Consider the following 14,513-nt stretch of genomic DNA (forward strand, 5'->3'; position numbering starts at 1 on the left):
CTCTGTCGTTTAAAACATACACGTATTTTCCCCCAAACTTGCATGGTTTTGACTTCGAGTTTACAATGCATCAAAGAAAATTAGAACCCGTTCTCCAAAATACTTCCTTTTGATTAAGAACAATGGAGAAACGGAAGGGCAAAAATCATCAGTAGCTATCTAATACAACATAATTTCTGATAACGTATTTGTGTCAAAATGTTAGAAACATCCCCATGAGGTTTCCTCACTAAACAAACAACTGTTTTGAGGAGGTTTACTCATGTAAAATACACACTGCATTGTCCTTACCATACATGCTGTGCTCCAGATATCAGCAGGTGTACTGTAACCTGCTCCTATTAAAACCTCTATGGATCTGTATTGTCTTGTCTGGATGTCTTCTGTGAAATGTTTATGCTAAAAGAGAAAGAACCACATTAATGGAAAAAAATTAACAGTAAAAAGGCCTGTTGCAGATAGGGATGGCTAAATAGCTAAGATGCTGTAGTTCTACTCACCACCCAGCAGGCATTTCCCAGGTCAGCAATTTTAACTCTAATTTTATCTGCATTTCTTGGGTCCAGTGGATTCACCAGTAAGTCAGCAGCACGAGTTTTTGCTGATACATGCAAAATGCAGAATAGTTAGTATTTTGAGCATACTGTTCATTATCTCCAAGCAGTTTTGTAATGCACTGAAGACATCAAAATAATTTGCTGAATGTTACGAGAACTTAAAGCAACATATATAGCTTTTCTTACCTTGATTTCTTAACATCCTTAAACATGTCAAGTGCAAATTTTTGCATTCTTTGACTGCCAAATGATTATTAATAAAAAACAGTCCATGCCGAGAACAGATTCAGACAGAAAATTATAAAAACCAAACTCCAAGAACTACACATGAAAGATACACTCTTGGAACAGTTTGGTTGAGAAAAATTCTGCACTTCCATTCTTAGCTGAGGTAAATAACATTTGGCTTGACACCCCCCTTTTCTTTTTCTTTTCTTTTTTAAATCTGTCCCAAGAGGAAGAAAGACTCAGCAAAACCTGGCTAATTTGAGAGTCTAGGGGACTGTCACCCATTTTACAGATAATTCACCGCTGAATCAAAGTTCTCTGAAGGTCTTATTTGCATTGCGTATAAGTCAGACTAAAAAAGCAGAAATTTAATTAACTCCTGAAGTCTTTAGAGGCTCTTGGGACACTGAGGACCCTAAAATACTAACTACAGTGAAGTACTGCTGTTTTTCTTTGTTTTGACATACCACCTGCTAGCTCCTCAACTGCATTGGAAAGAATGCAGATTGACTTGGGAGAATAGAACCAGCTATCAAAGATCACATAGCAGCAGAGCATTGATCTCAGTTTCCTAGTCCCAGACCTATGAAGACTGAATTGGAAAATGGTGGTAAGATAAGAAAGAGGTGCAAGACCCAAAAGGTACTTGGGACACCAATGAGGACATGATGATCTGTTAAACTGATTTAAGAACTGGAAAAGGAAAATATAACAGGCATAAAACAAATTAAAATAATACAGATTGTCTAATGGTGAGTTACAAGTGACTGAAATTGGATAAAGATCTTCAGCTGCAGGGACAGCAAGCCCGAATGGGCCATCTGGGCACTGAAATACCAGCCAACCAGAAAAGAAGGGGGAGAGAAGGAAAGAAAAGACAGGGATAAGCAGAAGTGGCAGTAACCTCAACAAAACAGTCTTCTAAAAAAGCTGGAATGGAGTCCAAGACTCACATTTAAAAAACAGCACAAATATAGGGCATAAAAGTAAATTCACTCAGAGATTAAGGTTGCAATTCAGCACTTAAAAGACAGAAACTAGTAAGCTTAATATTGAAGTCTTCCCTTATGAGCAGGCTGCATAGTACTGTGATTTATTTTTTTTTAAACACAATCACATGCATTATTCACAAAATAACAAGACCTTTCTCAATTGAGTAGCCCTGACAAAAAAACCAGATAGTGCTAGATAAATCCTTCCCACATGCCTTGGTGAAGGACCTCTGAATATGACATTAGAAAACAGCTTTCTTCAGCCGCCTTCTAACAGTAAGACCTAACAAGGTAACAGTGCCTACACTTTTGTGTTTTTCTCAGGAATTCATTTTCCAAGAGATGAAATGAGACCCATGGTTCTGAACTGGATCATTCACAAGTGAAAGTGAAGCGAAAAGAAGTGCACTTTTTAGTCAGTACTCTCAAAAAAGCATCCAAAGGAGCTCAAAATGAACACAAAATTAGCAAGTACTTCTGATTTTCGCTTCATTTCCTCATTTTGTAAAACTGAGAAGTATCACCTCCTCTTCTCACAGTCTCAGCATGATAGTATACTTATTAAACATTCAAACAGTGGAATAAGGAGGAAAGTTATGAGGAAATTAACAGATCTATCTTAAGGGCATTTGGTCATGAAGTGAAAACTTGAAAAAGATTAAAAACTTAAAATAGCTTATCAATTTAAAAACTTATCCGCTAAACACAAACTGGTCTGTGCACTGAATGAAGCAAGTATCCCAAAAACATGAGACCACGTTACATCATAATATATAACAATGCCTAGACAGAGGAACAAATGAAGTCTACTTCAATTCAAGAAAAGGGCACTAAATTTATACGGAAAAGTAGCACCATTTAAAAATATTGAACAGCTGACAACTCTTGTATCTTTCTTCTAACTACCTTCAAATGTTTTATTACTGTTTAACCAAACATTGTTATTGATGCCATTAATATCAGTAATGTTCAGCTCTTCTCTTTCTGTAGAACTGAGCAATGATAGAATTTACTATTTTTTCTTCTTCCTTTGCACAAAAGGTCTGTAAATTGATCATGATGAGGTAACACCGAGCAGGAATAAATTAGGTCTGCTCCTCCAGCTATGGAGGCAAGCTGCTCCCATGACAACAAAACCAGCTTTACTCTCTGGAGGCATGAGGATTTTACACATCACCCCAGGAAAGCAGCAGTAGAGGCTTTCTGCTTTTATACAGTACTCTATATGTTACCAGCAGCACAAAAGACAAGGCTACCAGGCATCTAGGAAACTCTTCAACATTGTTTTATGGACTATAAAGTGTATGGAGATACACTGGAAGACTTATTTGCCTGGATCTTGACACTTTGCAGAAATACAGCTCTACTCAGCTGTATTTTACTTCACATTTCTTGCTTACCTGTAGATCACCTTCCCTGTCAGACTGTAATAAACTGTGTGAATTTTCTTCTACTTGGCTGTACTTTTCAATACATCTCTATTTAAATATAGTAACCTCATCTGGAGCAACACTGATGCAGGCTTGGTGATCCTTCTCCCTAAGCTATCTCATTTTCTTCTATCCGCTTACAGATTCAGTCTCTCAGTATTTTCTCTATTAAGGTTGAAACCCACATATTTATCATTTAATCATTGTCACTATAAAACCTATGTATAATACCCTGGAGATATTTAAGTGAATTGTAAAAATCCATCTCTTTGCATTGACACCAAGATTTCACCCTCCATGTCTTCAATAAACAGGATTTACAGGCAAAAAATCTGGATCTGAGCAGTTCCAGTAACTAGAACTTAAATGTCCAAAACAATGCTGAACACAGAAAAGTTGATGTCTGGCAACATGCCATACAGAAGCAAAGACTTTGTCTTGTTGAGTTTTAATAAAAGGTTAAGAGAGGGACTGTTTGAGACAGAAAAGAACTATTAATGAATGAAAACACAGCATATTACAGAACTTTTTAGTATGACTGAGAAAAGCCACAGCAAGATCTAACAGCCAAATGCTGCAACCAGACAAATCCAAACTTGTGAGAGTTCTTCTGGGGCAATTTGGAGTACTAACCAGTGGAACACAATTCAACCATACTAGATTTTTTACAATCTAATTTTTCCAAATCAAGAACAGGTTGGTTTGTTTGTTTTTTAAATAGAATTTAAAGCAAACATAAAAGTTACTGGGCTTAATAGATGGTGTGTTATTGCTTGTTATAAAAGGAAGTCAAGGTTACATGATCTCACGATCACCTTCTGCCCTAAAACTATGGGAATAATGCTTACTTGCAGCTATGAACTTCCTTTCTCTTTCCTGTGCAGAATGACTTGTCAATATGAATATTTCATCTACAATAACTTATCTAACACCCTTAAAAAAAAAAGTTCTACACCAGGGGGAAAAAAAAAAAATTACAGTTCTGCTTTCCTCTTAAAATTTAAGATGGTAGATTGGAGAATTTAATTGGGAATGTTTTTGCATGGTGTTCCAAGCTGCACATATCAAACTCCCATATTTGAATGTAAGAAAAATCATACAATTCACTTAAAGCTTAGGTAAGCTAGTGACTTTATTGAGACTACTACCATTTTTTCTTAACATAACCACTGTCCACTTACTTGCCTCTGTTTTTTTATGCTCTTCTCTTTCTGTAGAACTGAGCACACCCATGCTACCTGACAAATGTCTTACATCACCTCAAATCTTAAGTGGCTTTTTTTCCCCCCTTCCATTTTTAAAAGCCATTCAAAACAAATACATTTTCATTTTTCTTGAAACTGGGTTGGACTTTTTAAACTAACTTAACAGCTTCCTCTTCATTTCTAGGTATCTGGCCTGCCTTTTTGCCAGAAGTCTTCTAAGATAACTAAATTTTAAATAATCATAATTGAGGTTTTGCATTCACATGTATGATTCAATAAGCAAAATGTTCAGTGTAGATGAAATCAGCCAGCAATGAAAAAAGGGTTCCCAGTAGTGGGTTGCAGCTATAGCCTAAGCCTAGCTATGGTTCTTCTGACCCCCATATGCCACCTCCCTCCCCAAGCTTGGGGAGTGCCCAGGAAAGGAGCAGCTGGGGGCAGTGTGCACAGATTGCTCTGACTGCAGAGGCTGGCACACGGGCACCATCTTTCAGTGGATGCTCTTCAGACTCAAGTACAAAGCAGGCTGGGACATCAGCAGGTCTGGCACCAGCCCAGGAACTGAACACATTTAAAACACTTCACCTGTGGGTTTGACAAGTCAGTACCACTTGCCGCGGAGCAAACTCCATAATCAAACTCAGGGAAGTGGTCTGATAGACTGCTTTTGTCTGTCACTGAAAAGTCCTTTTGTGTTACTGAAAGAAGTGTGTGACAACCTACCCGTAAGGTTTGGTACTGAATTTTCACCAAAATAACCCCCAAACAATAAAAAGCAAAATCTGCATATAAGTGTCACTGAACACTGATAAAACATATACATATGGTTTAAGCCCACTACACATTCTACATAAGATATCACCTACAGCTCCCAGAGACTTTAAGCATGTTATATGCCACTACTTACTTTTTGGCAAATCTCCAGTGCTTGAAGCTGAAACTGTTCTGCTCCTGTCGTGAGATGGGCTGCTCTCCTCTCTTTCAGTTACAGTTGATCCTTCAGAAACAGCAGAACCACAAGCTACAGATTCTAGAGCCCCAGAGAACACTGAAGCTGAAAATTCAGAGAACTGTGACTCTGGAATTTTATGACGTCCATTTGGCAATTCACCATTAAACTGTTCATAGGAGCTGCTATAAGAGTAATCACTTTTTGCATTTGGCTCATCAAGATTATACTCCTCTGGATTTGGACATTCTTCCTCTTCATCGTCTTCATCTTCAATCTGCTGTTCCAATAGGAATGGGCCATTCACAATATGGCCATTGGTTTTGGGGGATTCTATCCACTTAGGATCTGTAGGGTCAGTGTTGACAAGTTCCTGCTCAACATCATCATCTTTTTCAGTGTTTTCTTTTTCAGTGTCTTCTTTTTCATCCTGATCTTCTGCTTCACCTGAAATATTTTGATGAGCAATACATTAGATCATACATCAATATACCATTTTGAAATAAGAAATTAATAATTTTTAACTTTTAGGTAACCTCTTGACTTCTGATAAAAGGAAACACTGAATATCAATGAAGTATGCAGAGACCTTAAAATCTAAATTAAAGGTGGAGGAAAGAACTAATAAGATTCCTGGAAAAAATAAGACAATGGGAACTGATTCAGGAGGAAACAATTCAGAAGAGAAGAATCTCATGAAGCGAAGATATATGAGGCCTTCAAAGCAAGCTTCACAAACTACATCTGTGTCAAACAAACAGGGAGTCATCATAGAAGTAGGAAAATTCCCAGTAACAGCTGAACCAATTTGAAAGACTGTTTCAATAGTTACATTTTTATCAGAATTGCAGAAAGTTAACAAGAAAACCAGGGAAGTCAGAATGGAGCTGGACCATAATTATACTCCAAATCACAGGGACTAAACAAGAAGTTTAACAGGACATCCAAAAAATATTAGTGAAGAAGCTGCAATTATTATTACCTTATAGATCATTACAATAATTACACTGTAACAAAAAAGGGGGGAAGCAATGATGACTAACTACATTAATGTTACAGAGTACAAATTCATCTTATTTTTCTTCTACCTCACCAAGATACTCAGATAGGTCTCTTAATCTGGTATGACAACTGACAGTTCTGTTGAATCTTCTATATGCTCTTTTGTGGGATTTGCTAGCTAGATTGCTACTGACATCTTTCTTCACTTCTGTAATAGGTTTGATTTTTATTTTCCTTTTTAGACATTGAAGTTACGATTTTACCTACAGGAGAAAATGAAACTTAATGATCTAGGACAGTTTGGAGATTTTGTTTGGAGGTTCTTCCAGATACAATGCTGGAAATACTTTCCCCTCTGAAATAATAAATTCAGGGTCAATAGAAGCAAGTAATACTAACCATCATCATTTCCAGGTTCTTCATCTACTACCTCTTCTATATCAGCTGTTTTTAGTTTCACCTCTGGGTGGTACTCATCTTCCTGCTCATTTGATGGTACAGCCGAGGTTACATTTTCTTCTATTTTTTTCCTTTCAGCTTCTCGCTCTAGTTCTTCTATTTCCTGCAGGCGTTTTTCTAACAGCTCAGCTTGTCTCTTCTGTTTTTTCTTCAGCTTTTTCTTTTTGTTTTTGGATATTTTTCCAACCTGAAATAATAATAATACAAACAGAAGGGGGGGGGGGAAAAAAACAAAACAACCAACAACCCAAACAATTATTCTCAAGGCATCTCACACCAAATTCACTTGCAGTATGATTATTTTTTATTTTAAAATACTGGACAGCAATTAGTATAATAAATATATTGCTTTTGCCATTTTACTTCAAATTAAGAATGATGTAGGGTTATATGAAAAAAAAAATAATCAAAATTCTACATAGTTATATCTGGCATTACATGGTTCTTTATCAGATACAAAAGCAAAATGTATCTAAAATACCACCATGAAATTCTTATCATCTTAACTAGGAACAATAATATTAAACTTCAATCTAGATTAGTAGATTATACTGTATGTGGAAGACAATCTGCTATCACACCGAGTTATTTGCATATAAATTTCATACATGATTTCTCTGTCCAATGCAGGTAATAACCAGCAAGAGCATGCTGAGAAAAATTATATCAGAAAGTCAAAGAGATTGAAAATGGTAATGAAACTTAAACTCTGTGCTGTTCAGCTGTTTCCCCATGAAAGGAAAACATTTTTATTGTTCACTTCTGACCCAAACCATGAATCACAAACAACAGATGGCCATTACAAAAAGTTTAGCATTTTATATAACGTAAGGATTGAAAAACTCAGGTGAAATAACAAGGAAATGAAAAATTAACACATATGAGCTAGGATTGAAACACATTTTAACTGAAGTCTGACTTCCATTTTTACTATTTGATAAATGGGATCTATTTATTCATTCATGGTAAGAAATTGTCCTATAATGCAAAAATAAAGTACAAAGTGAAATATTATTTTCTCAAAAGTTTCTCTGTAAATCCTGTTATCTTCAAAAGAAGCTATGGGACAGTCAAAACAAGACAGTTAATTTGACAAACCTATTAGTTTTCATCCATATGGTATGCCCACTGAAATTACAGGCATTCTGTACACAGACATTGAAAGGGGATTTGACTGTAGGTTTTTCTAAGCAGATGTATTTATCAGTGATTATTTGCTATATGTATATGACAAAAAGATCTTTCAAATCTCATAAAAAACACCTCTCCTTTAAGGCTTTGATAATTAAAGCCTTGGAAGTCCTTAAGCTGTCTGCAATGTCTGATATTTCGTGCATGCACCCATTTTTGTCAGGATTGGAACAGAATGGGTTGCTCCTCAAGAGATGCAGGTGGAAACACTTAACTTCCTCTGACCTCGCTACAGAACTCTCAGCCTATGAGCTTCCACCAGAGGAATGCTGTGCTTAAAACTAGTAAGGCCAAAGACATTAGAAGGAAAGTGTTCTTTGAAAGATAAAAACTTTATTCAAAGGATCTTTTAAAAACAGTGGAGACTACCAAGAGTCTAATAGCTACTAACACCTACAGAAACACAGAAAATTAGAAAGTTAATTTGAATTATATAACAATACTTACAGGCTTTTGTTGTGGAGCTGTACTCACTAAAAAGAAAAAAAAAAATTTTAAAGACATAGTTTTAGAAAAACAACTCTATAAAAGCAGAAGGTAATAGAAATCATGTAAAAATATTAACTAAATATAAAGCAGAGTTGTTTTTTTTTTTTGTATGCCAGATTTTTTTACTCTAAACAAGTACCCACTGCCTAGAATTATTTGATATATCCGTTAGCATATCTGGAATTAGAAGAAGCTAGCATCAATTTCTGTTCATTCTGTTGCAGTTGGTAGAGTGTTAATGAAAGTCAGAAAGAAAAGTCTGAATCAGTAAAGAGGGGACAGAAAAGATTAAATGATTGCAGTGTTGTCACAGATTAAACATACGTAGTCAGCTGACTGAGCAAGTACAGAAAGATTTTAAATAGTTCAGGAAATATCAGCAAAGATGACTCCCATGTTGCACTCAACAGAAAAGTCAAATATTCATGTTTCCTTTGTTCCGAAACAAGGTACTTTGATTGCCAGGACTGGAGGCATGAAGAAGTCCCTACAGCAAAAAGCACACCACCACAGAAAGCCCATCTGAGCATCTCTCAGAAGGGTACTACAGGGGGGACCAGATCTGATGAGATTACAATATTAACTGTGACAATGCACATAACAGCAACACAAGCCATCCCCCCTCCTCCCACATAATCAAAGCCAATAGAAATAACCAAATATGGGAGACAGAAGCAAAGTGGAACTGAACGGGGGAGTAGAACCTCTCACTAACTTCTTCAGACACACAGGCATATGGCAATTAACAAATGCAAAATAAAAAATGGAGAGAGTTGGGACTTCAGAGTTCTTTTACAGGTTCAGTTCCTGCTGCTAAGTTCAGGAAAAAGCTGCTTGTATGTCCCTGAAAGGGCAAGGTTTTCTAAAGATTCTTAAACTTGAGTACTATCACTGGTCTAAAAAAGGAAATTATGCAGAACTTGTTCTTGAAATGCAATAAGGAAAAAACATCTTTAGCTCCTGTGTGGAAAGCCATAGATTTAACTAAAATTTGCTAAGAACAAAGTGTGATAAGAACTCCATCAATATATACATCAAAATAGTATTTATTTTAATGTCAGGAAGTAATATAAAGGCTACATGAACAAAATCAAGTTACTTCCCACACAAATAATATACAGTCTTTAGCTATGTGACTACACATCATGTAAAACAGTATATTCATGATTTGTAAGATTTTGCGTCTTAACATATAGAATGCTGTGAAATATTCATACATTTTGAAGACAGTATTTTTTCCTGATATAGAAAGTATTTTTATTATACTTGAGATTTTAATCTGTGATATATTTTCTGACAATATTACAAAGCTATTTAAATGTTATTTCTCCACTGCCTGTAGCTGATATACTCAGCTGGCAAATAAAAAGCAACCATGGTACTGAAGATCACTAGGAATTCAACACCTCCTCCGTGCTTGCCTTTATTGATTGCTGTGAACTTTTTTACCTTGGTTCCTCCTAGCTAAACGAAGTGTATAGTTCCTGTCTAAACTCTCAGTAAGTTTAACATAAAACATCTCATATACAGTGCTAGCAAGAAGGGCTTATCATAAATTCAGTTAGGTACAATAATTCCATTTTTAAGGGTGAAAAACTGAATTCTAAGACTTTTCACTGCACTCTGAGATTAAGTTATAACTGACAAAAATGCAGATAATTTCACAAGGATGCTGATGAACTTGTAACGGAAGTGCACACACAATTTAGGTAACATTATTAATTATTGCTAATATTAAAGATGCAAGGATCCAGTGCAGCTAGAACCCAACCATTAAAGCTTGTGTGGTAGGAGGGGAATAAGTTCATACCAATAAATCTTTTTCTGCATCTGTGGACCCCAAAAACTTGAACATGCAAAACTGATAAAAAAGCATTTCCCTGGTAGCTTCCAGAGCATTAATTAGAATTAACTAGACATCCACTTTTCACGTATGATTATTTAAAATGTTAATTTTCATTAAACAAAACATTGTTAGCATTAACATACTGATGGAACTTTACTATCATACCTGCTGAGCCAGAGGGAGGAGGAGCACCAGCCTTCTGCCACTCAGTAGCCTCAGCAGCCATCCTACGCACGTAGGCGTCATCCACACACATCAAAATGTTCTCTGGCTTTATATCCGTATGAATGATCTTGCACTTGCTGTGTAGATAATCTAGACCTTGAAGTACCTAATTACAAAATGATTTTTTTTTAAAATTTATTTTAATTACCCAGGCCAAGCTAAATGTATATATTAGTAGTACAGAAATGTTCAGCTGATTGCCTGCAGTCCGTATGTGGCCTGACGGGATAATTTAGGTCATAACGCCAGTTACTGAGACTTTCATGAATAAGGCACTAGCTGGATGAATCGTCTCAATGACAGCAGCCTGCTCTCAGACTCCCTTTTCCCAAGTGCTCTTTAGTTGATCTGCATATGGATAAAAACACTTGATACATCTTCCATTGAAAAACGAATTTGACTGCTCAGTCAGAAAGGTTGATCCTCATTGGTTCACTGCTTAAAAGATAGTTATGCAAAAAAAAGCACTGCAAGTACTACAGGCTGCAGCTGAAGTCCCGTTTGTGAATAATGATCTCACAACTGAGTATCAAAAAAAATAAGGTAAAAAGGGAAATGTGTTGTTGGGATGAACTGATAACTATAGTTTTACTTAGAATGCCAATGGTAACTCAGCTTTCATTGTGACCAAGGCATCACATAAAGAATTGTATACCTGTATTTGTCACATGTATTTTTCCACTAGTCTTTCATACTTTCTGCAGGCTAAATTCTGTTAGCTCATATCAAATCTGCATATCCAAAGTCTTAAAAATGCATTCTGGGACAAAAATTAAAACATTGTTTTTACACAATGAAAAAATTTCTCAAATTCTGACTAGAACGGAAATACAATAGTTAGTGTGATTTTACAAATATTTCAGGTAAGATGAGGGAATTACAAACTGTGGAAGTCAATTATTACAATTATTACTTACAGAATAACATAGAAATTGGGCTACTGTTATGATAATCTACAGAAATATTGAAGAAAAATATTAGCAATAAAGGAAAAAAAGCAGAAACCTAGCACCTAGCTAACTCCACTTACAAGATTTCTCTCGATTTTTAGAGAATGTTCTACAGCAGGAAACAGACCTTCAGACTCATGAGCTCCAGTGACAACATCTTGCCATTCTATGTATTTTACAAATAAATTAGCAAACTCTTTGCCCTCGGGATCCTTCAAGACATAACTAGCTAGGGTGAACTTTAAAAGCTAAACATGCTGGTTCGAAATACCAGTAGCAGAAAACAATGACATTAGTCTACCACCCTTTCCTGAGCTAGCACCAGAACTGGTACATCCATCCAGCACACAAGGCAGCTCAAGAGAAGAAGAGCAGCAGTGAGCATATGATATTTACACTCAGACTAATGTACCCTGGAAACAACTCCAGTGCATGGCTCTGCTTTCTCCAGTTCTGGAACCAGACCAGAACAAGCAACGACCCTGAAAAGTTTTCTTTATATGTCTATATAAAAACTGTATGTTCACTTGAGCAGGACTTGGCATCAGTGCCAACGGTACACCTAAAATCTGCTCCATTCTTGACAATTTGGATTTTTTTCCTGCAAACCCAAAATATGCTTGATTGCTTGCCAAAGCAAATGAAAGAACACACAGTATGCCTCAAAGAAAGTAATGTTAAAGAAAGATTCATTTATACTGGGAAGGTAGTGGTTAAGCGACTCCAAATTTTAGAAGAGGCATTAACAGCAATTGCAACATAAACATGGATTATAATAGTTTCTTCCCTCCCCCACTATGCTACAGACCATTTTATAGATTACCAATGATTGTCTGTAATTCTGAGGCCAAGAAAAACAATTCCAGAGTACACTGAAAGCCATAAACATTCAGAAGAAACCAATATCTGCTTCACTGCAATGTGGCGAAGTGGAATTTATGTGAAACCAGATTTGAGATCTCCCATTTTAAAAAGACAACCTTTCCTCCTTAAAAGTAACAATGTCAGGGTGACAGCTTTGTCTTTAATTTGGATGAAGTTATTTTTTTGGGAAAAAAAAAAAAAAATTAAAAAACCCCAACAGAATATTTTTTAGAATCCAAAACTGTTCCATGACTTACCATAAGGACCATTCTGCTAGAATTTTATAATTAGAAAGAATATTCTTAGCTGTCTTAAAATGTGGATCAGACTGCTCCATCCTAAAAACTGGAAGCACGTTGTAATGCTAAACCAGTAAGGAAACGTGTACAACGTGGTCATGCTTTGCACTGTGCTTTGAGATGATGGAGAACCCAGAAAACACTTTAGGTTTTTTTCATTATTATTATTATTTGTCCACTGAAAATAGAAAAAAAAAGTTAAACGGATAATATATTGTGACTGAAAAATTACAGATTCTGTTACTATGATCAAAAACATAAATTAGAAGGTTGTATTTTTTTTCCTCTATAACGGTCACATGGCTGGTTTCACATAAAGAAACTAATAATTTGCTGTTCCTAATTAATATTAATTTATTTTTCTTTTTCATTCAAGGACCCATATCACATTGACCCATTAAACAGATTATTTACTATATTGTAGATCAAAGTGAAAGTGAAAATTTTAATCAAATACATGATGCATCAGCATCAGTTTCAGAACATGATCCTCTCAAAAGTGACTGATGCTATAATACCTTTTACAACCTGAAGTAAGGATTCCAGAATTAAATAGGCACTTCTAATCAACCCCACTGCAAAAAAGGAACTACAGCAACTAGCTGTTTTTTCAATTTTGCAAGGTCTTCTCTTGCATGACATTTCATGTAACTCTACTGCAGAGGGCAAAAAAAAAAGCTTGAAATCAAAATGAAATTTCTTATTAAGAAACTCAACTCTCAGCTGCATTTTGAAATAAACCAAATTCAAAAATTGAAAAAATATTTTTCAAATCATAGTATAAAAAAAATTTCCTTTCAGTTGTAGAATGGAATTATAGTACTTCCTGAAACAAAATGGTTTGCTGTAGAGTGACACCAGCAAAATAATTGAATTGTTTCCTATTCAAGTTTCCTAATTAAGGTTTTACAACACATGTAGCATAAGTTTTGCCTGAGAAGAAAGAATAAGGATCTGTATTATCTTTAACGCAATGAACAACCAGTCAATGCCACTCTCACTAGTCCAAACAGTTAAAATCCCATAAAAGTTAAAACTTTTTAACCCTTCAGGACTAACCCGTTCTCTTTTAAGTGCTGAAATTACTTGGAATTTTTACCATTGCTTACATTTGAAGAGTGGTTTAGGTTGGAAGATTGTATGACTCAAACCATTCCCATCTAAGTTACACCAGCTTCAAAGCTGCATCTAACCTCAAAATCAGACTGCTCAGAGATGTTATCCAGTGCATTTCTAGCTCCTGAAACACGGACTGTGCAACTCCATGCAACCCCACAGGAACGCTGTACACAATCTGTTCCAGTGCCTCCACACTCACTGCATAGAACCTCTTCCTAACATGCAACCTGAATTTCTCTTTCTGTAACCCATACACATTGCTTCTCATTCCATCTCTGTGTATAGAGACGAGAAGTTTGGCTCCATTTTCTGTCTGTGCTGAAAAGATCACATTTCCCCCTCTAATAGTCTTTTCTTCTCGAAACAGAACAAACGAGTTCTCCCAAGACCTCTTATACACCCTGTGCTCAACTCACTCATCCTCTTTGTTGCCTTTAACTGGACTCACTTTAGTAAGCAAACACCTGGTACCTGGAAGCCACCTATACTCTTTCTACTGTGGACTACTACATGGTTAGGTTTCATCACAACAGGAACCCAACACTGACACACATTCAACTTGTCTTACCAGGACGCCTTGTGCCCAGCCTGCCATCAATCTTCACATTTTCAACTAGCTCTTCCTTATTTGTAGCCAGTCCAGCAAGGTCCATCTCCAACTTGTCTCCTTGCTGAGACACAGCTCACCCCATGCTAAGAAACTGTCCT

The 14,513-nt window shown here is 36.1% G+C and overlaps 1 protein-coding gene across 1 annotated transcript in view; it reads right to left on the bottom strand.

Annotated features, from left to right (window-relative positions):
- Positions 1-291: 291 nt before the first annotated feature.
- Positions 292-14,513, bottom strand: part of SRPK2 (SRSF protein kinase 2) — a gene marked incomplete at its 3' end in the record, with an annotated part of 72,258 nt that continues 58,036 nt past the window's right edge. The window contains exons 7-12 of the mRNA XM_008936567.1: positions 10,514-10,679; positions 8,461-8,486; positions 6,763-7,009; positions 5,320-5,808; positions 501-601; positions 292-399 (exon numbers count right to left, since the gene is read on the bottom strand). Of these exons, the coding sequence (XP_008934815.1) occupies positions 292-399; positions 501-601; positions 5,320-5,808; positions 6,763-7,009; positions 8,461-8,486; positions 10,514-10,679 (1,137 nt within the window). The remainder of the gene's footprint in view (positions 400-500; positions 602-5,319; positions 5,809-6,762; positions 7,010-8,460; positions 8,487-10,513; positions 10,680-14,513) is intronic.

The sequence above is a fragment of the Merops nubicus genome, unplaced genomic scaffold (genome assembly GCF_000691845.1).
Source record: "Merops nubicus isolate BGI_N331 unplaced genomic scaffold, ASM69184v1 scaffold15183, whole genome shotgun sequence".
In the NCBI taxonomy this organism is placed as follows: Eukaryota; Metazoa; Chordata; class Aves; order Coraciiformes; family Meropidae; genus Merops; species Merops nubicus.